General features: G+C 38.7%; 3 protein-coding genes across 7 annotated transcripts in view; 1 reads left to right on the top strand and 2 right to left on the bottom strand.

The window, feature by feature from the left end:
* L3HYPDH (trans-L-3-hydroxyproline dehydratase) overlaps window positions 1-24130 on the bottom strand; it is a 32326-nt gene extending 8196 nt beyond the window's left edge. The window contains exons 1-5 of one of the 3 annotated variants that reach the window (XR_002347129.1): window positions 23759-24130; window positions 20180-20286; window positions 13150-13229; window positions 12220-12310; window positions 2238-2407 (exon numbers count right to left, since the gene is read on the bottom strand). Coding sequence is in view for 2 of the 3 variants with exons in the window: in XM_021102703.1 (XP_020958362.1) it covers window positions 2238-2407; window positions 5276-5783 (678 nt within the window). In the remaining variant the exon portion in view is untranslated. Of the gene's footprint in view, window positions 1-2237; window positions 2408-5275; window positions 5900-12219; window positions 12311-13149; window positions 13230-20179; window positions 20287-23758 lie in introns of those variants that run through there. The other 2 variants (XM_021102703.1, XM_021102705.1) reach the window with 2 other exon arrangements.
* Window positions 5898-25147, top strand: JKAMP (JNK1/MAPK8-associated membrane protein). 3 transcript variants are annotated; one of them, XM_021102711.1, is made up of 7 exons: window positions 5898-6039; window positions 8028-8119; window positions 8664-8818; window positions 14583-14789; window positions 18224-18405; window positions 21979-22055; window positions 24147-25147. In XM_021102711.1, exons 1-7 carry the CDS (start codon window positions 6036-6038, stop codon window positions 24363-24365), a joined length of 936 nt encoding a protein of 311 aa, XP_020958370.1. In that variant the 5' UTR covers window positions 5898-6035; the 3' UTR covers window positions 24366-25147. The 3 variants fall into 3 exon arrangements, with proteins under 3 accessions (XP_020958370.1, XP_020958375.1, XP_020958377.1); XM_021102716.1 differs by having other exon boundaries at window positions 5933-6039; window positions 8046-8119; window positions 24147-25033; XM_021102718.1 differs by having other exon boundaries at window positions 5963-6039; window positions 7994-8119.
* Window positions 24869-26539, bottom strand: part of CCDC175 (coiled-coil domain containing 175) — a 75924-nt gene continuing 74253 nt past the window's right edge. Inside the window, 2 exon segments of the mRNA XM_013985897.2 lie at window positions 24869-24992; window positions 25568-25716. Of these exon segments, the coding sequence (XP_013841351.2) occupies window positions 25628-25716 (89 nt within the window). The 3' untranslated portion in view covers window positions 24869-24992; window positions 25568-25627.

Raw genomic sequence — 26539 nt, forward strand, 5'->3', positions numbered from 1 at the left:
TTGACCAAAATGACTATCATCTTACTTCCATGTGTATTCTTAGAGTCAGCCCATTCCACTACCTTCCACTTAGTTGTCATTTATATCAGTGGAACAGATTTGGATTCTTAAAATCCAAAAAGTCCATCTATAACACAGCTAAAGAGGCCCACATAATGCTATCTGTCCCCTTGAAGCCCCTGCTCCCCACTCCATGCAGCACACAGTACCACACTGCACTGCCGGGGGGTGCTTCTCCCAATAGACTGAGTCCTTGAAGGTGGGGGATTGTTCTTCCTCTGGGTCTCCAGCCTCTAGCATAGAGTCTGACATACAATAAGGTCTTGGTAAATATTTGTTAAAAGAAAGAAGGAAGAAAGATAGACCTACGTTGTATTGCCTTTAACTGCCTATCCTGACTCGTGGCTTTTGCCTAAATCTGTATGAACAGTATGAATGGTCAGCAATTCACAGTAGCCCTACTGTCTGCTTCATCACTAAAAGAACTTCTCATCTTTTTCTCAGAATCCCTCCTTCTTCAAAAGTCTACCCTGGGCTACCTTGGTGAGAAGTCCTACCTTTAATAAGAAGTTCAAAATTACTCCTTCTCTTAAGAAAACGATGCCTTTTTCTTTTGAATTTGTTAAAAACAAGGTCAAATTATTTTAGGTCAAATTTTTAACTCAAATTATTAGCTGTCTGCTTATTGGAACAGAAGAATGATGTAAATTCAGAGTTTCAGAAGTTACTATGAAAAAATAATTCTACCTATTGGCATTCACAGTCCAGAAAAAATAATTTAAAACAGGGATATACTATCTTTCACTTTGTTACTTAAGTTATAAATTATGTTAAAACTTCAGATATATTAAATGAGCCCATAAATAATTATCGGTACAAATACATGATTCTATCTTTACTGTTATTTTTTACTTAGAATGATAACTGAATTCTCAAATGCTAAAACACTCAAATATGTATATCAGTTTTATTCATAGGTCCCAATTAGATAAAATGGCAGACTTTTGCTAGAAATGAAATATTCTAGAATTATTTACTTATACTGATTTTATTAACAATAGTTTTCTCAAAAGAAACTAGAGTTACTTGAGTAGTTATTTAAGTAACTTCTTAGTAATATAGGAAAAATTCACTAATAGGAATTAATGTTCTCTGTGAAATGAGAGTCTCAGCAGACTGAATGAAATCTCTTTTGTAAGCTACATTTTACATTCATTATTTTCAAGTTCTGCAGAATGACCACACATAGCAAAGCATTTCAAATTAGTGGAATATTGCATGATACATTTTCTCTATGTTTAAATAACCACAAATTAAATTAGTATATATGCATTATTAAAGTTAGTAGTAACCATTTATTGAACATTTACTATAGCAAGGCACTGTTACAAGTCCTTTACATTTATTGACTTACTCTTACAACACCATACAAAGCATGTATTTCATAATTTCCATTTACAAATGGGAAAACTGAGGCACATGGAGGTTATGCAACTCGTTCAAGGCTGAGGCAGTGAAGGTTATATAATGTGTTCAAGGTTACAAAAGTTACAAGTAGCAAAGTTATAACTCCCAGGTAGTTTTGCTCTAGAGCCTAAAAGTAGAGCTAGTATCCTATTCTTAGTACTAGTAATAATTTGAATATAGAAGATATTTAATTTTCTGTATAGAAGAGTCATTTATATTCACTCCATGCCACAGAAGAGGGTATGAACTGGAGATTGGCACTTGCCTTCTGCCTCTAATCGGATTGAATTGTGAGCTGCTGCAGCTGCTGACCCTCCCTCGGCACCCCCTGCGGGGAGCTCAGGGTGGAGATCAGGAATGGAGTGCTCTGTGTTCTGAGGAAACTGGCAAAAAAAGGTCTTCACATAGTTAGATATTTTCAGAAGATTATGAGCCCAATTCTTGTATCTCCTCATATCTAGAATAGCACAAAAATCCTTCATGGTGATGTCTGCTCCTTGTGACGAGTAGTGACCTTCATGAGACTAGCAGCAACCTTCAGCAAAATGTGTGCTTGGTTGCAAGTACCTCCCCCTTCACCAAAATCACATGTATACTGACCTTCTTCCTGCCTCTCTGGAGCAGTATTTCAGAGGCATCTGAAATGCTGCCTCCTGGGCTATAGTCCTCACTTTGCCCCCAATAAAACTTAACTCTCAGCTTTTAGGTTGTGCTATTTTTTTTTTTAAGTTGATAAGGGCATCTGTTCCCATAGCAGCATCTGTACTGACCTGGGCTTTCACGGCTTCTGTCACTGCACTTGCTGCATCCACAAGGTCCCTTGTCTTTGAGGAACATACATCGAGTCCTAACTTTTCAGCACTAACAAATGCATAAAATGCGCCACCATATGCAATATCCACCACTACCTTTCCACGACCAGGAACATCCACTAGGAGATCTAAAAAAGATGTGTTTGAAAATAAGGTTGTTTTTAGTATTTCAGCAATAAAATTCACAGCATTTTAAATATGTGTATTTGGGAAGGGGGGTCACTTTTTCCCATCATAAAAAAGGAATGAAGCAAAAATCCATTTTCAAAATGAGTATGCATCTGGTAAATAACAACAGAACTTTAGATCACTCAATTAAAAAGTAGAGAAATACACTTATTTAAAGTTCTTATCTAAAGCATCTCTCTCTTTTGTTTTTGTTTTTTGTTTTTTTAGGCCCATTCCTGCAGTATATGGAGGTTCCCAGGCTAGAGGTCAAATCAGAGCTACAGCTGCCAGTCTACACCACAGCCACAGCCACACGAGATCTGAGCTGCATCTGTGACCTACACCACAGCTTACAGCAACGCCGGATCATTAGCCCACTGAGCAAGGCCAGGGATCAAACCTGCAACCTCATGGTTCCTAGTTGGATTCATTTCCGCTTCGAAACGGGAACTCCTCATCTCTCTATTTTTAACTTAGTGAGGTTTGCATAAGTTTTAGAACGAGTGCCATGTTTTCCTAAATCATACTTACATATTTTGTTAACTAATCTGAGGATCTTTTCTAGAAAACATCATAGAGGCAGAGAGAGAGAAAACCCTGGGACATGAACATGTGAAAACTACAAAGAAAATGTAGGTCCCTTCTCATACTATTGGGAATGGTTTAAAACAATAAGGATTTTGGAGTCTATTCACAAAGTGGTCTTCTTCAGCTGTAATGTTATATACTCTCTCTCTATATATATATGTTATATATACTTATCTACTATATGTTATATACACTTATTTATCTAGATATTTTCATGTCATGAAAGTATCCTGCAGGCGAATACCAAGAATAAAGTTATTGTAGCTTTGCATCAGGGTTTTTATTTGTGGGTATTTTATACCTCTGACATACCCAAAGTTTCTCCTGAAATGCTGTTATTTGAAATCCTAAATTTGTATTTCCAAAGGGATGGGACTTGGGGACATTAAAACTGTTTTATCCCTCCCCTACTTCCTCCCCAATTCAAGTGGGCTTGGTGATCACAGCCTCTGGGGGAGGCACAGGGCAGGGGAAAAAGCAGGTCTTTATGCTTTTGTTTTATAGAAACTTAAGCTATCGGGGGAGGTGACTGTTTGGCAAAGGAGTGTCCCAAAGGGAGAATATTTCTCCTGGTCAACAGAGAAACTACCTCTGGACCAAGAAAAGAGGCTGAAGGTTCTGAGTGCAGAGGACCTGTGTGGACTTTCCCAGGGCACCTTAAGGAGGCTAAGGGGTGTGGCAGAGACAGCAAGGAGAAGCAGGAGGCAGAGGACAGGGCAGGTCACATGGCCAAGGGAGATGCGGTTTTGCTGGCTTACCCTGCAGGCTGTTAAGGCCCTCCTTTCCAAGACTTGGCACCTTTGAGAAACCTTTGCTCACGCATACATCAGAAAAGGGGGCAGCACGTGGAGCAATGAGACTAAGTCAACCAACAGGGTAGAGTGGGGTCTTGAATTCAGAAATTAAGTTGTCCGCCAGAGCCACAGCAACTCGGGATCCAAGATGTGTCTGAGATCTACACCAGAGCTCACGGCAACTCCAGATCCTTAACTCACCGAGCGAGCCCAGGGATTGAACCCGAAACCTCACGGATACTAGTTGGTTCGGTAACTGCTGAGCCACAATGGGAACTCCCCAAAGTGGTATTCTTTATCAACTTGTGTGATTCAGCAGCCTGAGGTTGCTATAAGACTCAAATGCCTGGGCTAACACTGCATCATTCATAGCAGTCATAATCAGGCTAATCTGGAATTCAAATCCAAGAGGAAGATCAAGATCAAATTAACAGAAGGATGTGCATGGCCTGAAGACTCTGGAGAAAAGGAATGATACCCCTATTCCTGGACTAAATCAGCTTCCAGCTCACTTCAGTCAGACTACTAACGCATCCTCAGTGACAGAATTCAGCCTTTACTCATAGAATTTGTAGGAATCTCCCTCTTTGTAAGGATTACAGGCATAGACACTCCATTTCACATGACATTCAGGCTCTGTACCACAGAAACCACCAAAACCTTTGAAAGGCTCTGCACACCTAGAGAACTAGCAACCCTAAATATTCTGCAGTCTTTCTGTCTCTAAGAAAATATATATTTTTTAAAATTCTAAGTTCCTTGTATATACTCTCATTAAACCCTCACAAAAAAAACCTCAGTGAGTTAACAAACGAGGACACAACAGGCACAGAGAAGTAATTTGACAAAGGCTGACAACTTTAAGGAGGTATAAGGATTTGGACCCAGGCAACGTCTGTTTCTATTCTAAAGGCAACGTCCATATCTTCTTGAAAAGATTTGATTCTTTAATTCTTCCCTTAAGAAGTGGGCAAAACACTTTTTGCAGACGAGTTTTAGTAACTTGTGTCTACTAACTTGTCTGGGGGTAATAACATGTTAGCAAGCAAATTCTGAGCCAGCTTGGAGCCCCGGTAGGTCGGCTGTTTTTTGTACTTTCCTTGACCCTAGTGGACCTTGCTTCATCCAACTGTGAAATCTCTAGGAATGTCTGACGAGTGGGGAACTAGGCGCTGAGTAAGGGAAACACGGAATTCTGCACTCCTCAAGGCTCTCCCCAAACCACAGGTGGACAGATCTGCAGGATAATCAAATTGCATGCACTACACAAATTCGCAAGGCTAAGATGCTGTCACACATTTGCAGTGATTTAGGATTACCTTCTTACTGATTGCAAAGGCTTGTGGAGTGGGTTAGTTGTGCTGCGTGCGTGAGTTCCAGCCTAGAGAGAGTTAATGTAATTAGTTGGGTCCAGGGCTGCAGGGCTGGAAGAGTCCTACGGGTTACCTGTGGCCAGCGCAAAGGCTGGGACGCTGTGGAAGCGCACCGGGCCGCGACTGCGGCCGCCCTCGCACTCCACGAAGGCGGTCACCAGCCCGCACGGGCAGTGGATGTTGACGAGGGCCTCGCGGGCGCCGGTCGGGGGCGCCGACACGAGGCCATAGTCGAGCGCGAAGCGGCCCAGCGCCAGCACTGCGTGGCCACACATGGAGCTGTAGCCCTCGTTGTGCAGAAACAGGACGCCTAGGTGCGCTTCCGGCAGCTCGCTGGGCACCAGCACAGCTCCGTACATGTCCCTGTGCCCCCGGGGTTCAAACATAAGCCGTCGCCGCACGTAGTCAAGGTGCTGGCGCATGTAGCGCCGCTTGGCCAGCAGTGTGGGTCCAGCCACCTCCGGACACCCCGCTAGCACGATTCGCAGGGGTTCGCCGCCCGTGTGCATGTCCACAACGGACAGCGCCGGCGTCCCCGGGTCGTGCGGAGGCAGCTGAGCCACCGGCAGCCTGCTTGCCATTGTCGTCGACCGGGAGATCAACCACTACGCGACCACCGGCGCTTTAAGCCGCAGGCCCACTCGCGTCGTCCGCGCCAGGGGGGGCGGGGCCACGGAGCTTATACCAGGAAGCGCGAGGCGGGGCGGGGCTTCGGGACGGTCACCGGGTTACCAGGAGGCGGGGCCGCCGAGGCGGCTTTGGCCCGGATGTCCGGGCGCTGTGGCGGGGTTGGCTGATCCCGGAGCTTCTCCCGGGAAACCTACAAGCTGCCGATGGGTGAGTGGTCGCCGAGGTCCTGGGAAGCGTTTCATCCTAGTCCCTGCTTCTTCCCTATGCTGCCAGCTCTGGGCTCGGCCCCAGCGGGTGGCCTCCGAATAGCAGCGAATCTTTGTCCCTTGTTTCCACCCGCTGTCGGCTGGGCCGAGGTGGGATGGGGATGGGCTGCGCTGCTCACTAGCCGCAGAGGGGAGACCGACTGCAGAGGGAGAACGGCTGCCTACTGCAGGGGAAAGGCCAGACCTTTGTTGTTTGTTCAGAATGTCACTTCAGCCCCTCTGTTTCAGTCCCTTTGTTTAACATTCCTGTGGGTTGACTCGACATTTAAAGCAAGGGCGTAAGTAAGTGCAGGAAAACAGTAAAGGAAGCAGAAACTAATTGCTGCATAACTGTTGTGTCCTGCTTCAGCATCTAACGTAAGTTTTTAGGGCCCTTCACAAAGAAGCAAGACGGTTGCAAAAAAAGTCCTTTAGACCTCCTTTAATAAGGGAAATGAAAGGAAAAAATGAGCGGACCCTGGGAGCCAGGGGTTTTTTTGGTCGATGATAAGCTGTTGCTTTCAGTTTATCATACCGGTTTTCAGGCTTTGGATTTGGGAAACTTTAGATTGTTTACACCCAGATGCATTTATTAAGCATCTACTAGGTGCAAAACCAGTATAGAAGAAGTTTCCAATTCTTAACTTCTGCTGTCTTGGAAAATCTGAAACAACTCGTTTCCATCTATAAGTTTAGAACCTTATGATTACACTTGGTGTATTACGATTGATTTAAAAATAAGTTTTAAGTAAAGAAGCCTATGGATTTTTTAAGAAGTCGGCAATTGGCAAAAGTGAAAATATTAAGCTTGAGGCATTTAAGTACTATTTCTGTCTTTCTCAACAGCACACGGAGAAAGAAAGAAAAAGTCTACTTGAACTTGAAAGAAGAAAGGGTATAGTGGATCAGGCAGTCTCTAGATTGTGAATTCATGAAGAATTTCGGAAAGGGTTGTTCAAGAATAGTCATAAAATGCATAATTTCTCAAACTAGCTCACATTTGACCCCATTTGTTTGGGATTTATTCCACACTGGGGTGTAGGTTCTTTGACGGAGTGACTCTGTAGTGTTCCTGTGTGGGTATTTTGTGGTCCCTAACCTGTGGAATCAGACACTTGATGCATGTTTACTGATGAGTGAATCCATGATCAAAGGGAATCAGATGTCACTGATATATTAAAAACAAAAACAAAAACCTTCCTTCAATAACTTCTTCCTGTAGATGAGGTCAATGACAGTTTGTAGGCTCTGAGTTTTTAGGTAAAAAGGAGCCACTTTTTAGGTTCTCCAAGCCTTGACATCAGGGGTTGATTCTAAAGCAGGGGTTCCCAAGTATTGGTCAGAGGCCTACGCCACCTTGACGAAATTGTCACCTGTCCTCCACAAAAATCACCGAAGTTAGGACAATTTACTAAGCTTCTTATGAATGTATTTATTTTAAAGTCCTTACCTATGTTCTGAAATTATGTGTCCCTTCTGCTTTTCTGGTATTAAAATGTGTTCTATCACGAAGAAAGGTGATAATAGATTTCGTGTGTGTGTGTTTGTCTGTGTCAACTTAATGTCCTGACTGTGCAGAATAAAAAGTGGTGATTGATAAGTCCTTTAGTTTTAAAAAAGGGAAATTCTAGACCATCTAATCAAGGGCAGTGGCTGGCTGGAGCCACTGGAGACCAACCAAGGTAGGCTTTGAGTTCTGAGGACAGAGTGTGCTCTGCTGTTTGGGGACCTTAATTTTTAGGAACAATATTAGCTACAAGGTTCCATATGACTTTCTGCAGTGTCACAGGGTAAAAGGAAAAATTTAAATAAATGCATCAAGACTTTTGTCTAATACATATTTTTAAATTGAAACTGTCTTGAGATACTTCGGCCAAATTTTCAGCTATTACTGATTTATTTTTTATAATCACAAGAGATGTTACTATACTGGCATTTGTTTTTAAAAAGCTGTCGATATTCAACCAGCATGCCTTGGACTTTATTGTGGGAAGACCCTGTTATTTAAAAATGGCTCAACAGAAATATATGGAGAATGTGGGGTAAGTGAACATTTATATATTATTTCATTTGTGAAACCTTTTTGCTTCTGAAATATTGTCATGTAGAAACTGTTTTCTTCAATGTACTCAACTTAGAATATGGAGGCATTAATAAAATCCTTATTTGTGTTGTTATATTGGTTGTGTATAATACATCTTCTGACAGTCACAATTACTATTTTTTAATTTGATAATTTTATAATAATTTCTAATGAACTTTTCATTAATATAGTACAGTGACTTGGACTGTAAGTTAACATTTACAACTCCAGAGCATTTCTCTGCAGTTACTTTCATTGTGTGAATAACTAGGTTTTTGTTGTTCAACCATTTTGGTGACTTAATAAAGAGAGTCATTTAAGGGCATTATACAGATATAGCAAATACAGTGTAGATTGCTTTTTATTTTACTTATACTCTCTCTTAGATGCACATGTAAATAGAAGTTTAAATTGAAGTGGGATGTCAGTGAATGATTTGTGGGGGAGGCGTTAAGGTTCTAAAATAATATCTGTACATAAAATACTGTTCTTATATATTGTAGGTATGTCCAAGAGGACAGAGAACAAATGCACAGAAATATTGTCAGCCTTGCACAGAGTCTCCAGAACTGTATGACTGGCTCTATCTTGGATTTATGGCTATGCTTCCTCTTGTTTTACATTGGTTCTTCATTGAATGGTACTCGGGGAAAAAGAGGTTAGCACTTTCTGTGAATCTTCCTGGATGGACTGATGTTGGAATAATTATCTTTTATAAGACCTTATCAAGCAATTTTACTTCTATTGTTTTAAAAGTGACCAACCTGTTTTTCCTTTATCTTCTGATTACCTTTGACTGTGGCAAGAAAACTTAATGATAGGGCATACCTCAGTAAATATTAAGGGAAATATCCTTTGTTTCATGCTGAGTGATTTTATGTATATTTTTATTTCTTAATTATAATCTTTATTGGTTTTCTACAAAGTATTGGCTATGATTACAAACTGTTTATTGTTCTAAAACAAATACTTTGCAGTTTAATTTAATACTAGTAATCTGGTATAATGTAGTTAAAATGTTATAGCTGCAATCTCGTTAAAAAAACTCATAGTAAAATATTAAATCAATAAAAATATGTTGAGCACTGTGTTTTATGTTTAGAAGATCAGGGGAGGAAACAAAAACATAACTGATGTGGCTTATAGTCACAGTCTTGTAGAGAAAACAAAGGCACACACAACTGATTCTAATATAAATCAGTCAAATGTAATTAAGCAAAAAGTATATAAAAGCATTATAAACAAAATGCTTTGGAATCACAAAGAATAGAAGAGATAAATTGTGCCTGGTGGCATCTGAAACACTTCAAAAAAGGAACATTCTAGGCAGACGCAACAGCATGAACACTGGCATAGAAGTGTGAAATGCGTGATCTGTAGTGGGTGAGAATGGCTGTAGTTGGGTGGTGAAATGGTGGATTGTGTATGAGAGAAAGGTAATATAAAGGGGAGTAAGAAAGGGGGTTGAGGCCAGAATGTGAGAGCTCTTGATGATGTGAACCTTATTCCCCTGGGAATGAGGAACCACTTTCTACCTTTTCAGCCAGTACATTTCAGCCATCCTGCCTGTTAGTTTCTCTAACATCTCAGCATCTTTCTTGCTTTATTTCGGTCCTGTCTCTTTCCCCAAACTCTGCTCTGCTTGAAATACTCTCTTCTCCCCACAGCTTTTTACCTAGCTGCCTTTTTTCCTTTCAGATCTCAGTTTAAATTACAGCTACTTGGAGAGGCCTTCCCTGACCCAATCTAAAGTCAGTCTGTCCTCCTTACTTTTCCTTTTTAACAGCACTCTCTTTTTGTTGTTGTTTTTGCTTTGTATTTAGCACTCAACACAATTTGTCATTATGTTTGCCTCCTCTTGTAATGTTTTCCCCACCCTGACCATAGGCTCCATGAGGGCAGTGGCCAGCACTGCTGTTGTTCTGCCTGGAATCTCCAGAGACCAGTACAACCACTGGCACATGATGGATGTGCACTTAGTATTTGCTGAGTGAATGATTTATTAGTGAAGGTTTTGATTTAGAGAAGTAGCATCTTGGTTGTGTATTTTAGGAAGATAACTTCTGTGGAGAGAGGGTTAGAGGTGAGATGTGTGAGAAGGCTGTGGTCCAAGAAATTGCGACGGCCAGCTCCAGTGGTGGGAATGGAAGTGGAAAGAATGGTCAGATGGGAATAGAATCAGCACTTTTCTGGACCTACCTACTAAGTCCACAGTGATTATTTACACTGGAAAAGCATTTGTTATTTTTCAGAAGACTCTATTAAAAATTTTTAAAATTTTTGCTCAGTTAATTATTAGAACTTCTCAGCTCAGAGTAGAGAAGAGGTGAGGTTAATGGAGGTACCTCACCAAATGCATTTGAACTAAAATATCAGCTATGTTTTGAGGGAGAATCTTAACTTGCCGAGAGTAGAGCTTTGGTTTGGGGGGTAAAGCAGAGGTGTGATCAATGCTTGGGCAGGAAAAGAAGTAGGTTTAAAAAGAAGGAGTTTGCAGAGTTCCCTTTTTGGCTCAGCAGGTTAAGAACCTGACTAGTATCTATGAGGATGAGAGTTCCATCCCTGGCCTCGCTCAGTGGGTTAAGGATTCGGTGTTGCTGTGGCTGTGGTGTAGGCTGGCAGATCTAGCTCTAATTTGACGCCTAGCCCTAGAACTTCCATATGCCTCGGGTGTGGCCCTAAAAAGAAAAAAAGAAAAAGAAAGAAAAAAAGGAGTTTACTTAGCTATGCTTTGCCTGGGGAATTGGTAGCAAGGAACACAAGGGCCATCTTTTGCATTTTCCTGAGATGTTTTACCTATAATCAAAGAAGTAGGGGCTTTACTGTCTGAGGCTAGACCTGTGTTTCTCAACCTTTCTTTCACTGTCTCTTCCTTAAAGAACCTTTTTAGTTACCTTTTTTTTCCTAATTCCACCTACCCCATGAAATTTTAATATCACAGACATACTATTTATTGGTTTGCATAGGATATGTATACATGTGCTCTCTCTATAAAAAGTGTAATGTTATTTTATACCCAAGGATCAATTCTTGTCCCCTTGGCACTTCTGTCATCCATTGAGAATATATGGACTAGACACTAATAAAAACTTCCCTTTCTGGCACACTTGCTTTCCCCAGAGTTTAGTTAAATTTGTTTTTCCTTGAGGCCAGCGTGGAAATAGGCACAAAATGCATACTTGTATGTAATACAGCCAGAAGCTGTGCTGCTTCTATAATTTTTTTATATAATTTATAACTTTTCAAAGGCATTCATTCAACAATCTTTAGGGATGTTTTCAGTGCACCAAGTACTATACTAGGTTGTGGGATTCAGAGATGACTAAATGTGGATGAGATAGACCATCACAATATATGTGAGGCGCTATAATAGAGGTATGCACCTGGCATAAAGAAGGAAGAAGTTAATTTTGTCTTCTCAAAATAGGGCAATGTCACAGAATAAAAAACTGACTTATGTCCGAACTTTGAAAAATGAATAAGTTTTTGAGAGAGGAATCGAAGAAAGAGTCTGTCAGACAACAGGAAAAATATGTGCCCAAGTTTAGAGCCAAGAAGGAGCACCATATAACCAAGAAATGAGAGCTGAGGGTGCTGAGAAATAGGGACTAAGTGAGATCAGGATATAAGATTTGGGGGAGGGGGGATAACCCCAAAGCTGACCATGAAGGGTACACCTGTTGCCAGATAGGTGAGATGTGTTTTGAGGTGGAGTATGAAGCATGCTCAGATGAATGGAAGTGTGAGGAAATGCAGTCATTTAGTACGGCCATGAAGTGTGGAAAATAATACTCATAGGAAATATTTTTCCTGAAAGACCTATGGGACTCACTGAAGTAGTTTAATAAAGGGAGTTCTATATTCAGATTTCATTTTGTAAAGATCATGTGGTTGACTGCAGAGGGCTTTAAAGGGAGCATGAGAAGAAGGGACCATTAAGGAGGTTGCTAACATCATGGCAAGAAATGCTGAGGTTGGGATTTTGCCTTTAAAAATATGAATTCTATAAGGAAGCAAAAGATCAGATTATATAATATGAAAGAGTACATGTTAACTTACATATTTAGTGTCTTCATCTGTGTGATATGGCACAGGAGTTCTGCTTCTGGATGTGGGCTAATTAGGAGCTTCTGCATGAAATAACTAAAGTCTGGAAGAGACATACCATTGAAGACATTGCTGGTCTTATAGGAATAGGGGGATCTCCGAGAACCCTTCTTTTTGGAAAACAAGCAAACCCAGCCAGAGCTGGGGCCAGAGTGACAGAGCCGGAGATAGGGTTGGGGGGTTGCCTGAGGTTAACTGCTGATAGCTGCAGTTCTGTCTGGGTACTGAATCTTGGGCAGCCAGGGCTAAACTAGACTCTCGAAGAGTCTAAAGCCCAAGGCCGTGGTGGACAAGGCTGCTGGCAAGAGCAGCAAATCCTCTTTGTTGGAAGCTTCCTCATTTGCAATTTAGACCCTTCTTTATTAAGCTATATTAATGACCTCATTATCTGTGATTATTAAATAAGAACTATGTCTGACAGTAGCTATAACAAACAGTATATTTATGCTACAGATAATGGGCTTTCAGGTACAGAACTTGTAACTTCATAATGCTTAAATAAAGGGTGCAGTCACAAAGATCTTTAGTCAACAAGAGATTATTAGGGATGCACAAACAGATTTGGTAAAATAACAGCACCAAAAAAAGAAACTTTCAGAAATGAAAATTTGCACTAGCCTAAATTAAAAGTGATGGATCAATCAGTTGATTAAACAGTTGAAGATAGAATTAGTCATTAGAAAATATATGTATATGTATAAAGGAATAAAAGAATGCAGCACTGGGAGAAAAAGAGATGGAAAATTTGAAATATGTTAAAAGACATGGAGCATAGAATGAGAAGCTATAATATGTATCTCAAATACCTACAGAAATCCACCTGGGCTCAACTGAACATTCAGACTTACAAGACTATCATAGGTCACACCGGGCACCACTCACCTCAGAAGCAACACATCCTGCCAGCAGGACAGCATGCGACATCCCTTGTCAGCAGTAGCTTTTGAAGCAGTTTACCTCGGCTGCAAGGAGATGAGATCTACATTGAGTAGGTGTGGAAGTCATCTAGGCTTAAAAAAGGCTTATGCTCCAAAGGAGCTAGTCTTTCTATAACATCTCCATAGGTATAGCTTCCAGAATCCTACCAATTACAAGAATCACTGAACTCAGGAAAGCCAAACCATGGCATCCCCAGCAGGTGTTTATCATTTATTTATACTTCACCCTAATCCAAACTGCTAACCAGAAATTTAAAAATTGATAAAGCCAACTGTATTAAAATTGAGAATATCTGTTCATAAGATAGACCTCACAAAGAAAATGAAAATTCAACCACAAACTGAGAGGAAGGCATTTACAACATATTCACTAACAAAGCAGATAAATGGACAAATAATGGAAAGGTCACACAGTGGAATATTATACAGCAGTTAAAATTTAAAGAACATAAGCTATAAGCAAGACCATGAATTAATCTTAGAAATGTAATTTTGAGTGGAAAAAAATCTCAGAAAGTTTACATCACTTTCTCATGTTGAAAAATAAGTAAAACTACATATTCATTTTGAAACATAAATACAGTAGGAATAATATATTAAACTATTTAGAAAAACCAATGAAGACAGTGTAGAAGAATGGTTATTTCCAGGGGTGAGACAGGAATCTGGAATGGGGAAGAACAGAGGTAGATATAAGTTGTTAATGTGCTAGTTATTGAGTTAGGTGGTGAGCTTACAATGTTTATGGTATTTTATAACTAATATATATTACACATAATTGCTTGTGTACCTTTTATGTTGAAGATCATTTAAAATGATATATAGATAACTTGAATTTTTTTTTTGTCGTCTTTTAGGGCCGCACCTGCAGCATATGGAGGTTCCCAGGCTAAGGGTTGAATTGGAGCTGTAGCTGCTGGCCTACGCCAGAGCCACAGCAATGCCAGGTCCAAGCCATGTCTGCCACCTACACCACAGCTCATGGCAACGCCAGATTCTTAACCCACTGAGCAACACCAGGGATTGAATCTGTGTCCTCATGGATGCTAGTCAGATTTGTTTCCACTGAGCCATGATGGGAACTCCTGAAATTTCTAATAATTCGGTGAGATACTGAAGATAAGTATCCTGTCCTCTACACATTTAGACAACACTGGCACAGTGTTATCTGGGATGAGCATTTATTCCTTTTTAGTAAACAAGGTTAAACTCTTCTGAAGTGGTTTTCATATGTGTTTGGCTTTCTTACCTACTTAGAAGACTTTTTAGTTTCAGGATTTGTCAATTCAAACTTCTCTTTGAAGCATACACGGGTCTTATTAAAAACCACTAAAATTTGAGAATTTCCTGGTGAACATGCTTCCTTTGCTTTTCTAGTTCCAGCGCACTTTTCCAGCACATCACTGCACTGTGTGAGTGCAGTGCGGCAGCCCTCATCACCCTTCTTGTGAGTGATCCAGTCGGAGTGCTTCACATCCGTTCATGTCGAGTACTGATGCTTTCCGACTGGTACACGATGCTTTACAACCCAAGTCCAGATTATGTTACCACAGTACACTGTACTCATGAAGCTGTCTACCCACTGTAAGTATGTACTTAGACTTAAGATCATTTTTTAAAAAGTGGTAATTACAGATTTCATTCATTTCAGCAGATTGAGCAGTGTGAATGGCTTCTAGATGCTGGGGGAGACACAGGGAAGTGATTTTCTGCTCTTAAGCAATACACAGTCTGATAGGAAATTGAAATGCATTTTAGTATAATAGTGTGTTTTTGTGTCAGTGTTGAAGTGCATCTAAGCACTTCTAAAATCAGCTACATCTGTTTCTTAAAAAGGGAGTGATAAGGAAAACCTTTTTGATATGCAGAAAAGTGATATCTGAATAATAGGAAAGAATATGGGCTTTGGAGCTAAAAACAGGCTTGAGTTTGAATCTCAGGTCTGTTAGCTGTTAACTGGAGCATGTTAAGAGCCTCTTGTAACCTCAGCTTTCCTACTGGTAAAAATGGGGATAATGACACCTTATAAGGAGACTGTGAGGATAAAATAAACGCCTTACATGTAGGAAGCAACAAGAGGCATTATCGTTAGAGTTCTTGGATTAATGTTCTTTCTCTCTTCTTTTCCCAAATAAATGTTTGTCATTTTCACCAGAATGTTTTGTTTTAAAAATATCAGGTTCATAAGACTGTATAATAATTATACAGACTGTATAATAATTATGTCAGACTACATTTATAGAATTTCTGTGAATTGTTGGTGTTCATTTTCATGTGTTTTTCTTGGTAAAAGTATTAATAGAAACATCTAGTATTTATGTTCTCATAGTTGTAGCAAGTTACCATTATGTAATATGCTCAATAAAATAGTCCTTTTTGTGTAAGTTCTTAGTAGAACTAAGTGTCAAAAACACACTCTGTAAAAAGGTAATCTTCAAAAAACGAGATCCAGAGATGTAAAAATCTTACCTACCTGCCTACCTTTAAGTTCTGCAAACTATTTATTCCATGCATGTATAAATTATATATATATATATAGACAGCCAGACTTATAATTTATATATATAAACTATCTAAAAGATTGATGGTATGTTCTTTGTTGATTTCATAGAGCTATAACATTCAGCATTGATTGTTTTCTTATCATGTATTGTCCTAAGGACATGTGGAACTTAACCTGGTCCTATTTAGAGAACTTAGTAACTGAATCAGATATTATATTTAAACAAGATGTATAACCATCTTATTTAAAACAAAATCAGGCTCATTTACTGCTAGTCACATCTATAGTGTTTCTCATACTATCTATAAATCCTACAGTAGGAGAGTCAAGAAAAAATAAGAAATTAGAACAGAGATGGCAAATAGGTGCTCCCAGCTCTCATTCTCAGTCATAACAACCACTTCTAATTTATTACAGCACTTATCCTGCTGAGTTAGGTATAGCCTCTGAGTCTCGTCACAGCGCTCAATCAAAATCATTGCACAACTTCATTGATTAGGACATTTTCCATCTGTTCAGCATCTTTGAATTTAGGTATTTTCCCCTCAGCACCTCTGCCAATAGTCACTGTGGGATGGCCTGTCTGCCTTGTTCTATTAATTATACAAAACAATGTTTTATTAAAAGTATGAGAAGATTTTGTAGTATTAGCATTTGGATTTATACATGTTCTGTACTTTATGTAACCATTTAAACTTACATATATGACTAGACTGGGCCTAAACATTTCAGAAAGCTGTCAGACTACCAACTCACAAAAGATTTTTTTCTTTTGTGAGTCAACAAAAAGTAATGGCACAATATTATCAGAAACCTTTGGAACACTATTACATTAACTAATGGGGCATATCTTCTCTGTTGGTATATAAATTCCTTATGAACTGAAAAATATCAGAGTACTTTTGCTGGTAGTTGTAGTTTTGAGGAGACATGAGATAGATATGGAAAAATATGCAAGTTTCTGTCATCAAAAACTTAGTGCAAAAAGTAGCATTTACCAAAACTATGAATTACTGACAATGAGTAGTAATTACTATTGTAACAAAAATTAGCTTTAGCTTGTCAGATTTATCCTATCTCCATAAGTAAGTGGCGGGGGCATGGATGAGGGGGAGGAGGTGGAAGATGAGTTCTGCTGGAGAGGGGGTGGGTAACTGCTTCCAGAGACGAGTTTCCTAGTTCTTTAGGCAACATAAGGCAAGATAGTTTCCTTCTGATCAAAATAATCATCTTTTGGAGTTCCTGCTGTGGTGCAGTGGCTTAATGATTCAGTTTGTCTCTGTGGAGGTGCTGGTTTGATCCCCGGCCTGGTGTAGTGGGTTAAGGATCTGGCATTGCTGCAGCTGTAGCACTGCTGCAGGTCCAGCTCAGATTTGATCCCTGGCCTGAGAACTTCCACATGCTGTGGCTGGAAAAGAAAAAAAAATAATTAAAAAATAAAATAATAATATTTTTGGAGCTCTTAAGGAACTACAAGCTGTAGAAATAGATTTTGTTTTGGTATTGGTAGAAAGTAGCCTAACAAGATAAAAACAAAAACAAAAAAACTCATCATCTAAGAGGTCAGAAATGTAATAGTGCAGTGTGGTACAGGGCTGGACCTGAAAGCATCATGAGAGCACAGGGACCTGGTATCATCCTGCTGTGTGGAGAGGAGGCATGTAGTCAGTTACTTGAGACAACTTCTTTGCTTCCCGTGACTCTCCCCTGCATAGGGAGATGGTTTGAGTAAAAATAATATGAAAATTCTCATGAAAAGGAAGTTATAAATATGTGCATAGAAATCATATTATTCTAAATGAAGAGCTAGAAACTACAGACTGGTGATTCAGAGAGGTCTTTTTGCAGCTTTTTTTCTGGTTATAAAAAGTATATTATAGGATATTTGAAAAACATAGAAAAACTACACACAAAAGAAAATAATCAGTAATTCCATTTCTTAAGATAATCACTGCTAAAAATGTCTTTCCAGGTGCATTTCTGTACGTATGTATTTTTATAGAATAGTTTTTAAAAGAATATTAAGGTTATGCCATCACATGCTATTTTGTAACCTGTTCTTGATACTTAATGTATGAGCACAGCTACTTTTGTCATTAATATTTCTTTCATAACTAGATTTTTAATGTCCACATAGTATCCCAGCAAAGATTTACTCTAAAATGTAACCAATTTCCTATTGTTGAATATTTATTTTCTTCCTGAGTTTTATTATCTGATTCAATAAAAATGCTTATTTATCAGGTTTTTGTATATACTTGATTGTTTACCTTTGATAAATTTCTGCAAGTAAAACTGGACCAAAGGTTATAAACATTTTAGGATTTCTGATACACATTTTCAAACTACCTACCGGAAAGGAACCAGCCTACACTTTCCAGCCCTATTTTGGCCAACTCTCCACCAGTCTGAGTATTTGATGGATAGGCTGTTTTTAGGATCTGTGGTTTTAAAATAATCAATACTAAAAAGATATTTGAAAACATTTTTGATGTTATAATTTTTTGTTTTCCAGATATACCATTGTATTTATCTATTACGCATTCTGTTTGGTATTAATGATGCTGCTCCGACCTCTTCTGGTAAAGAAGATTGCCTGTGGGTTAGGGAAGTCTGATCGATTTAAAAGTATTTATGCTGCACTTTACTTCTTCCCAATTTTAACTGTGCTTCAGGCAGTTGGTGGAGGCCTTTTATGTAAGTGTGACGGGTAAAGTCAATGAAATATGTTTATTGTATGTGATAAACAATATTTTCTCTGAGGATAATTTTGAACTTTTTTCTTTAGACTAGTTTTTTGTTTTTATCCTTGAAAATAGACCATAGGATATATTTTTGCTAAAAAAATACGATCATTCTAATCAAAACTTATTTCTGTTTAGAGATACTTTGTATTTGTAGCTTTTAATAGGAAGATTTTAAAAACCTGAGTATAAATTAAAGACCAAAAACTGATTTTACATATACTAGATAGAAATTACTCGATAATACATACTGTTTACCATTAAGCTAGGTCTTCATTTTCTGAGTTCCTTTATGAAAAACTTTTAGATACAGTAAAAAAAAAATCCTCAATATATTTTTTATTTTAATATAACCATTCATTCATGTATTCAGCAACCATTTAGACTGTTCTGTGACTCAAAAGAAGAATGAGAAAAAGTTAGTGTTAAAAGAGCTTACATACTTCTAGGAAAGCTGTAAATAGCTGAGAAACATAGTGTGGTACTTTTTGAATGTGTGACACTGACCGATTGTAGGGATGTTGGATACCATCTTTATACGGAGACGGCAGGATGCAGAGGGCAAGCCTCTGGCCTAAAGGAACTGTGCCAGATGGCATCATGATGCAAGGTAGCTTAGTCATGAACCTGGTTCAAAGTGAGGGTAGAGCTGAGGGTAAGGCCAAGGGAAGAGGAAACTGGAGACTCGTCAGGGGTCCCTTATTCCTCATATTCTGGTTTACAAATGTAGTGTTTCTTTTGGCCTGATGGTGTTTGAACATCTATAGTTTCTTCTGGCTCTTAACCATTTCCTATTTTCTTAGATTCGGCCCACTTGAGTTATCCTCCTGGCTGACCTCTGTAAGCATTTGAGGTTGCTGTTCTTGCTCCAGAACTAGAGACCTACCCTTAAAAGGATTTCAGAAGGAAGAGTGACATGGCTAGGTTTGCATTTTAGAAAGACGCCTTGGTAGCAGGGTAGAAGATGGGCTGGAGGGAAGAGAACCTGGGGCTCAGTTAAGAGATTACTGCCGTCAGCTGAGCCTGTCTGACCTAAAGCAGAGAAACACCGGAATGGAGAGCTCTTTCAAAGACAGAGTTAACTAAACTGGGTAACTAATTAAATACAGTGGTTGAGGGAATGGGAGGAGAATATGATAAGGGAGCTTTCTGACTGAGTAACCAATAAATATATGGACAGTGAATGTTAAAAGAAGCAATTGCTGGTGAGAACTGAATTCAGTTTTAGGTGTTCATGGAATATTCAAGAGTACAGGTAGTTGTTTATACTAGACAAGTTTGGGAGAACTGACTAGGCTGTAAAGATTTAAGAATTGTCAGCCCTCAAATCCCGGTGTTGTAGAGTGCAGCTGATTATTGTATAGAACCTCTTGGTTACAAAATGCAAGGAAGGGAAAAGCTGTGGAAAGCAGGGAAAGGTTTGGAAAGTTAACCTAAGGAGACCATCAGAGAGTGTTGCTGCCTATATTGAGAGATACCTTTTCCTACACCAAATGGCATCCATTCAAAGCACATTCATAGGGAGGATCAAACAGTTATTGTTTATCAGCACTAAGTGTAAACTCATGCAGTCTGTTGAGCTTAATCACAGAGGGTATCATATCAACTCATAATTTTATGATGTTGAAAAAAATGTAATTTTTGGTTTGTAGGAGTTATCTTAGTTCAGGCTGCTATAACCGATAGATCACAGCATGGCTCACGAACAACAAAGACTTATTTCTCACGGTTCTGGAGATTGGGAAGTCCAAGAGCAAGGCACCAGCAGATGTGGTGTCCTGGTGAGGACTCATTTCTTGGCTCACTGATGACTGTGTTCTTTCAGTGTCCTCACCTGGAAGAGGGGAGAGGGCTCTCTGAGGTCCCCTTTATAAGGGATTAATCCCCTTCATCATTCATAAGAGCTCTACCCTCATGACCTAATCACCCCGAAGGCCTCAGCTGTTTATCTCACATTAGGGGTTAGGATTTCCCCAATAAGAATTTGAGGAGACACAAACATTTAGTCCATGACAAGGGAATTTAGCAGCTCTGAGCAAAGTAGAGCAAAGAGGCTTCTGATGGCTTAAGATAGCAGGGTCTAGGGAGAGGGTCACAGAGGGGACCTGGGAAGATGTCAGTGACAAACTTTTACTTGTTTGAAAGAATATTGAAGCCAGTTTTTAAGTACGATCTGCATCTGAACCACCAGCAGAACTAAAATGCAGCTTTCCAGGCACTAAGGACATACCTAGTTGCTCAAAATTTGCATCGTTTTAGACCCTAGAGTAAGAACCACTCTACATCCTGCCTTGAGCCCAGAACCTCGCTCTATTCCCCACAAGTCTGGGCCCTGTTGGAAACTTCCTCTTTCTCCTTTTTACTACCAGCTCTTAAATTGATATCATTAGCAACAATGTTTAGCTATTTCTAAGTTAATTAGGATTTTTTTTTTTTTTTTGGAATGGCTGGTTAGGACCTAATCACTGTCTAGGAAATAAAAGGTTCTAAATGTCAGACAAGTCCTTCAGTTATTTAGTAAGTTGGAATCAGGCCTGCATAGATAATTCAGAGTTTCTGGCTGTCACATCCTTAATTAAGATTTGAAAATGTTCCAGATGGTTTCCACTTTATTGTAGAATGACTAATAGTTTTAATAACTGAAGTTAATTGTTTTAAAATAATCATATAAAAATAATTTGAGATCTTTTTCTTAATTCGTCCATTTGTTTTAGTGAGCTATAAATTTATTTAAAACATTTTAAGAGAAAGGTGGTATTTTTTAAGAAGAAATTTCACTTGAAGTATTATTTTAATATTATCTATATTTGAAGTAGAAATGTCTAGAATTTTGACATTAAGAGCACTGAATGATCCATTTAGCCTTCAAGGTTTTTTTTTGACACATGACCTTTTCTAAAGAATAATTAAAGCTGAGTTATTCTTATATATAGCCTTTCTCAATTTAAGTTCCTCATCTGGATCACAAAATATAGAAAATTGTATAATTATTTTCCTACTTCTCCCAAGTTTGATACATAACTACTGTCATTCTAGATATATAGGAGAGAAGCTAATTCTTTACAGCAGCAGAAGCCTTAAAGCAGGCGTCTTCAAAGCTTGGCTGGGATAGTTTTACATTTTTTTAATTGCTGGGAAAAAAAGAAAGAAGAGTAGTATTTCTTGAAATGTGAAATTTGAATTTTATTGTCTAAATAACTTATACCTTACAGACTTATAAAGTAAGTTTTATTGGGACACAGACGCATCACTCATTTATGTAATATCTGGCTGCTTTCCCACTATAACTGCAGTTAGGTGACCGAGACGGACACTGCATGGCCCACAAAGCCAAAAATATTCACTGTCTGGCTCTTGACAGAAAAGGTTTGCTGACACCTGCCTTAGGGTACCTGCATTAGGGCTTCAGTCTCTCACAGGACTGGTTGAGAAGGTTTTGATCTATGGAAAGAATTATACTGTTTGAATTTTTTAATGGTTGATTCATAAAATTTATTTCAACATACTACCAATGTTTGTCTTTCAGATTATGCCTTCCCATACATTATATTAGTATTATCTCTGGTTACCCTGGCTGTGTACATGTCGGCTTCAGAAATAGAGGTAAGACATGTTTTTTACCTTTGTTAGAAGTTTTTTTTTTAACAGATTTGACAAATGGAAGAGTAGTGGATATATGTTACAACTGGCTTAGTAATCCTTGGCTGAACAGTATCACTCAGTAGCTTTTAGCTCATTGTTGATGAAAGGTTGTATACTAGACTATTTGCTTGGGAAATCAGTGAAATAGTGATGCTTAACTATCCAGAACATTAAGAGAAAAAAAATTGTTTATCATTTATCCACGTAGAAAATGTTTTATTGAAATGTTGAACCTTATTTAACACTCTTTTGAGGGAGGCATAAAAATGCTTTGTTGAATCTAGAACTCTAGACTTTTTAAAAATAATTACATTGTGCATTCCATGCCCTTATATGTTCTGTCCCTAATTTTATTTTCTTGATTTTGGAATGTACTTTTGCCCTCTCACGTCTATAATATTTTGGTGATTTGGAAATAGCATTAACACTCACATTAGTTCTGATACTATTCATGTTTTGAGATGTCCTTTCTGTGCTTCTAACTTTTTAGTATTTCAGTGGAAGGCCACTGTTAGAAAGAACTCTTTATTTTGAGAGGAAACTAAAGGAATCAAAGTGTAACGTGTCTTAGTATTATTCTTCCATCCTGTGCTTGCTAATCCAGTGCCTATGTGCTGTTTTCAGCTGCCCACTACAGTTGATATATGCTTTCTCATAAATCTTTTTATTTATTTATTTATTTTTAGGGTCTCACTTGTGGCATCTGGAGGTTCCCAGGCTTGGGGTTGAATAGGAGCTGTAGCTGCTGGCCTACACAGCAATACCAGATCGGAGCCACATCTGCGACCTACACCACAGCTCACAGCAACGCTGGATCCTTAACCCACTGAGCAGGGCCAGGGATCGAACCTGCATCCTCATGGATACTAGTCAGATTCATTTCTGCTGAGCCACAATGGGAACTTCCTTTCTCATAAAACAGGAAGGTTCAACCCAGAGAAAGTATGTCATTAACTTATTTTGGAGGGGTTGCTGTCGAAGCTCCTGTTTCTGTTCCATTAGTGAAAGAATGGGGGGGTGGGGGTGGCGGAACCTACCTAGAAATCATAGTGACCTTTAGGTAGACTAGTAGTAGAGGAACTAGACAGACAGTTTCATGGTCTCCATTTGTTTTCTGCCCCCATTTCGCCTTTTTAATCTTTAATCGACATTGCAATATAATTGATTAAAGAAGATAAGCAAATTAGTTTTGGCACTTGATCAACTGTAGGGAAATACTTGTAGGGGGAAATGATTGGATATTTGAGTAAAATGAAGTTTTTGAATTTTTGTTTATTATCCATACCTACTATGGGAAGTTCCATTAGCTTGAATTACATTAGTTTCTCTGCTACTGGGAATCCCCCCTGTAAAAAAGTCCATGCATTTCAGTTAGCATGAATCAGAAAAAGGGATCCAAATCAGGAAAAGACTGTCAAGCTCCAGGTGAGTTGATGAGCCATTTAATGAGGGAACATTGTTAATTTACCAATTGCAAATCACCTTTCAGTGTGTTTAATAGCACATTTGGATATTACTTTTATTATAATTTGGTGCTTCCAATTTCTGTATATTATAGAGTGGTATTAAAGATGAAAAAGAAATACATGTCAATTCTGCTCCCTTCTAATTATCCCAGCAGCAGACTAGGGATGCTAGGGGTTAAGGAAGGTGGGTGTACGTACCTCCTATTTCTCACCCATAGATGCAGCTCCTGTGGATCAGGGCAGGAGGAAGGCACGTCACGTGGCACTCCCCTTCCAGTGCAGATCTTTCGGAAGAAGCCATTGTGTCCAGGGTCAAATGGTGGTCTAGACCAGGACTTAGACGCATGGGCTCTGGTCTTGGTGCTGCTGTTGAGTGCTTATACATAGGGAGCCTCAGTTTCCTCATCTGTAAAGTACAGTAGCAACACTGGGTGATTTCTAAGGTCCTTTTGGCCTTAGACAGTCTGTGATTCTGAGGTTACGATTTTGTGTGAAAATAATATGTTTTAAGTTAAAATGTAATAAAATATATAGCTGATTCAGCACAATGATCTGTATTTCTTCTCTCTTTTTTAAAATTACGTAGAACTGCTATGATCTTCTGGTCAGAAAGAAAAGACTCATTGTTCTATTCAGCCACTGGTTACTTCATGCCTATGGAATAATCTCCATTTCCAGAGTGGATAAACTTGAGCAAGATTTACCCCTTTTGGCACTGGTGCCGACTCCAGCTCTGTTTTACTTGTTCACTGCAAAATTTACTGAACCTTCACGGATACTTTCAGAAGGAGCCAATGGTCACTGAATGTAAAATGCCAAAAAAAAACCCTAAGAAGTGTTCTTAATAAAAACGTAAAGAAATTAAAAAGTGTATTTTACTCTTCTGTCATACATAGGAATATAACTATCAGTGCATCTAATATTTGGGGGAGTTTTGCTGTGTGGTTTTGTTTTTTGACTTAGACTTTGTAATATGATAGAAATTATCACATCATAGAATACTATACTGTTTGTTATGTTACATAGTATAATACAGTACACACAGCACACTCTTAGGTTACTCTAGGAGCCTATTAGGAAGCACTTGCCTCTTGTGACAATTCAGCTATTCTTTAGAGCAAAATCATATTTCTGTGTATCTAGCACAGTTCCCATTTTTATTTAGAAAAACTGTAATAAGTATAATCTGAAATCCTTAGCATTGGCGTAATTGTGCATTCCTGTTGTGTTTCAATTTGTTTTTCAAGCAAAGCGAATTATAAAGACATGTATTGGTGGGGTCTGATAGCAAACATGGACATAAAGTACGTTGTTTTTTGTTATCTATTTATTTTCACCAGTACAGTATTTTGAGCTATTACAAAAATAGAGTATAATTTATATTCTGTTCATAGGTGGTTTGGTTGAAGACATCTTCAGATTATTCCTGTTCCTGTAAAGAAAAACAATAAAAAGCTAAACTACCAAAAAAAATCTCCAACGTCTGGTATTTAATTGTATTTGCCACACTAATTGTGGAAATAATTTGAAATATTAAGTAGTAAAGTTAGTGTCTCTTTCCCAAATGAATAAATATGCATACTCAAATATTTCCTTCCTCTTATGTCTCATTTTTGAAGGATATATACACATGCCATATTTTATAAATCCTAAGACATTTTTTTTTGTCACATTGTGACATCTCTGAGTTAGGATGCATTAGTTACAATTGATGGCTTCTTAGATTTAACAAAATACAGAATATATACAGTATATAAACAGATTTTTTCTGTGGTTGGTTAGTAGTTATGCTCTGAAGCCTTCAGGAGAGTCATGGTTGCAAACATAGGAGCAAAATAATACTTTTTTCACTTATCTTAATAATCTGACCATGCTTATTCATTTGTATTATTTAGAAGGTTATTTTCTGATTCTGCTCCTTGGTGATGGTTGCATGAGTTTGTTAAATCTCCAACTTTTAAAAGACTTCCATTGACAGTTGCAAAATATGAAATAAAGTGCACTTACTTTTTCTGTAGTTTTGTACCTTTTGAATTCATGACAGTTGTATTCTTTTAAGTTATTTTGCTAGTTTTTCTTTGTTGATGTTTTTTTCATAGTACATTCAACCACTGGGAAATGGATTCTTTTGATAGGACTGTGTTTCTTCTTCTTTTCTGTAGGAATAAATAAAATATAAAAGTTCTATATGTATCTCACTTAGGTTTAGGTGGTTATTAGTGTCGGTTACAATTTGAAATTGCCCAAAGAATTCTCAATTAGGTGTAAATCTGGGGAAGGGGCGATGGTGCCAGGGGACCTGCAGGGCTGCAGTGACCTACTGTGTCCAGAAGGTGGCAGGAGAGGGCTGTTACACTGATAGAGCTTGTGCTTCTGAAATGTCCAAAAGCTGACAGCAGGTGGCTCAGAGATAGACTGGGTTGGCCTAGGGGCCAAGGTTGACTATTATCTCCTCAGCAGGGCAGCAGATTTCAGGAATCTCAGTGCCTAATTTGTGTCTGAAGCCTTATTTATTATTCCTGTTAGTTACCACCCATAGTTTACAACCAGGTGAACTGAAGAGCAGAGGTCAAATAACATGTAGGAAGCAGAGCTGAGGCTCGATCCCAGGGCCACCTTCCTTCAAAGCCCACGTGCTCCCGGAACAGAAACAAGTGGAGTTAGGTAACCCAGAAATTCTCCTTTACATCTTAGCTCGCTTTCAGTCCTTCTGAAAACCCTTGATTCCTTTCTGGGTCAAGTTTCTCTCCCTCTTGGGTTCTCTCATAGTTCTCATGCCCTACCTATAAATTCACCATCACAAAAGGTTTTCCATACATTTGTATGATACCCGATTCTTCTACTGTATCGAGGTGGGCACACTAACGGGTGCAATTCTGCTACAATGGCAGACCTAAGTAGCTGCTGCAGAGACATTATGGATGGCAAGGCTAAAAATATCATGGTCTTTTAACATGTGCCAACTTCTGTACTAGACCC

The sequence above is a fragment of the Sus scrofa genome, chromosome 1, assembly GCF_000003025.6.
Source record: "Sus scrofa isolate TJ Tabasco breed Duroc chromosome 1, Sscrofa11.1, whole genome shotgun sequence".
NCBI classification, from domain to species: domain Eukaryota; kingdom Metazoa; phylum Chordata; class Mammalia; order Artiodactyla; family Suidae; genus Sus; species Sus scrofa.

Coding starts and splice junctions, on each gene's coding strand:
- JKAMP (XM_021102711.1), top strand. Junction 14,790..18,223: donor CATGAAGCTGTCTACCCACT/GTAAGTATGTAC, acceptor TTTGTTTTCCAG/ATATACCATTGTATTTATCT. Junction 22,056..24,146: donor TGTCGGCTTCAGAAATAGAG/GTAAGACATGTT, acceptor AAAATTACGTAG/AACTGCTATGATCTTCTGGT.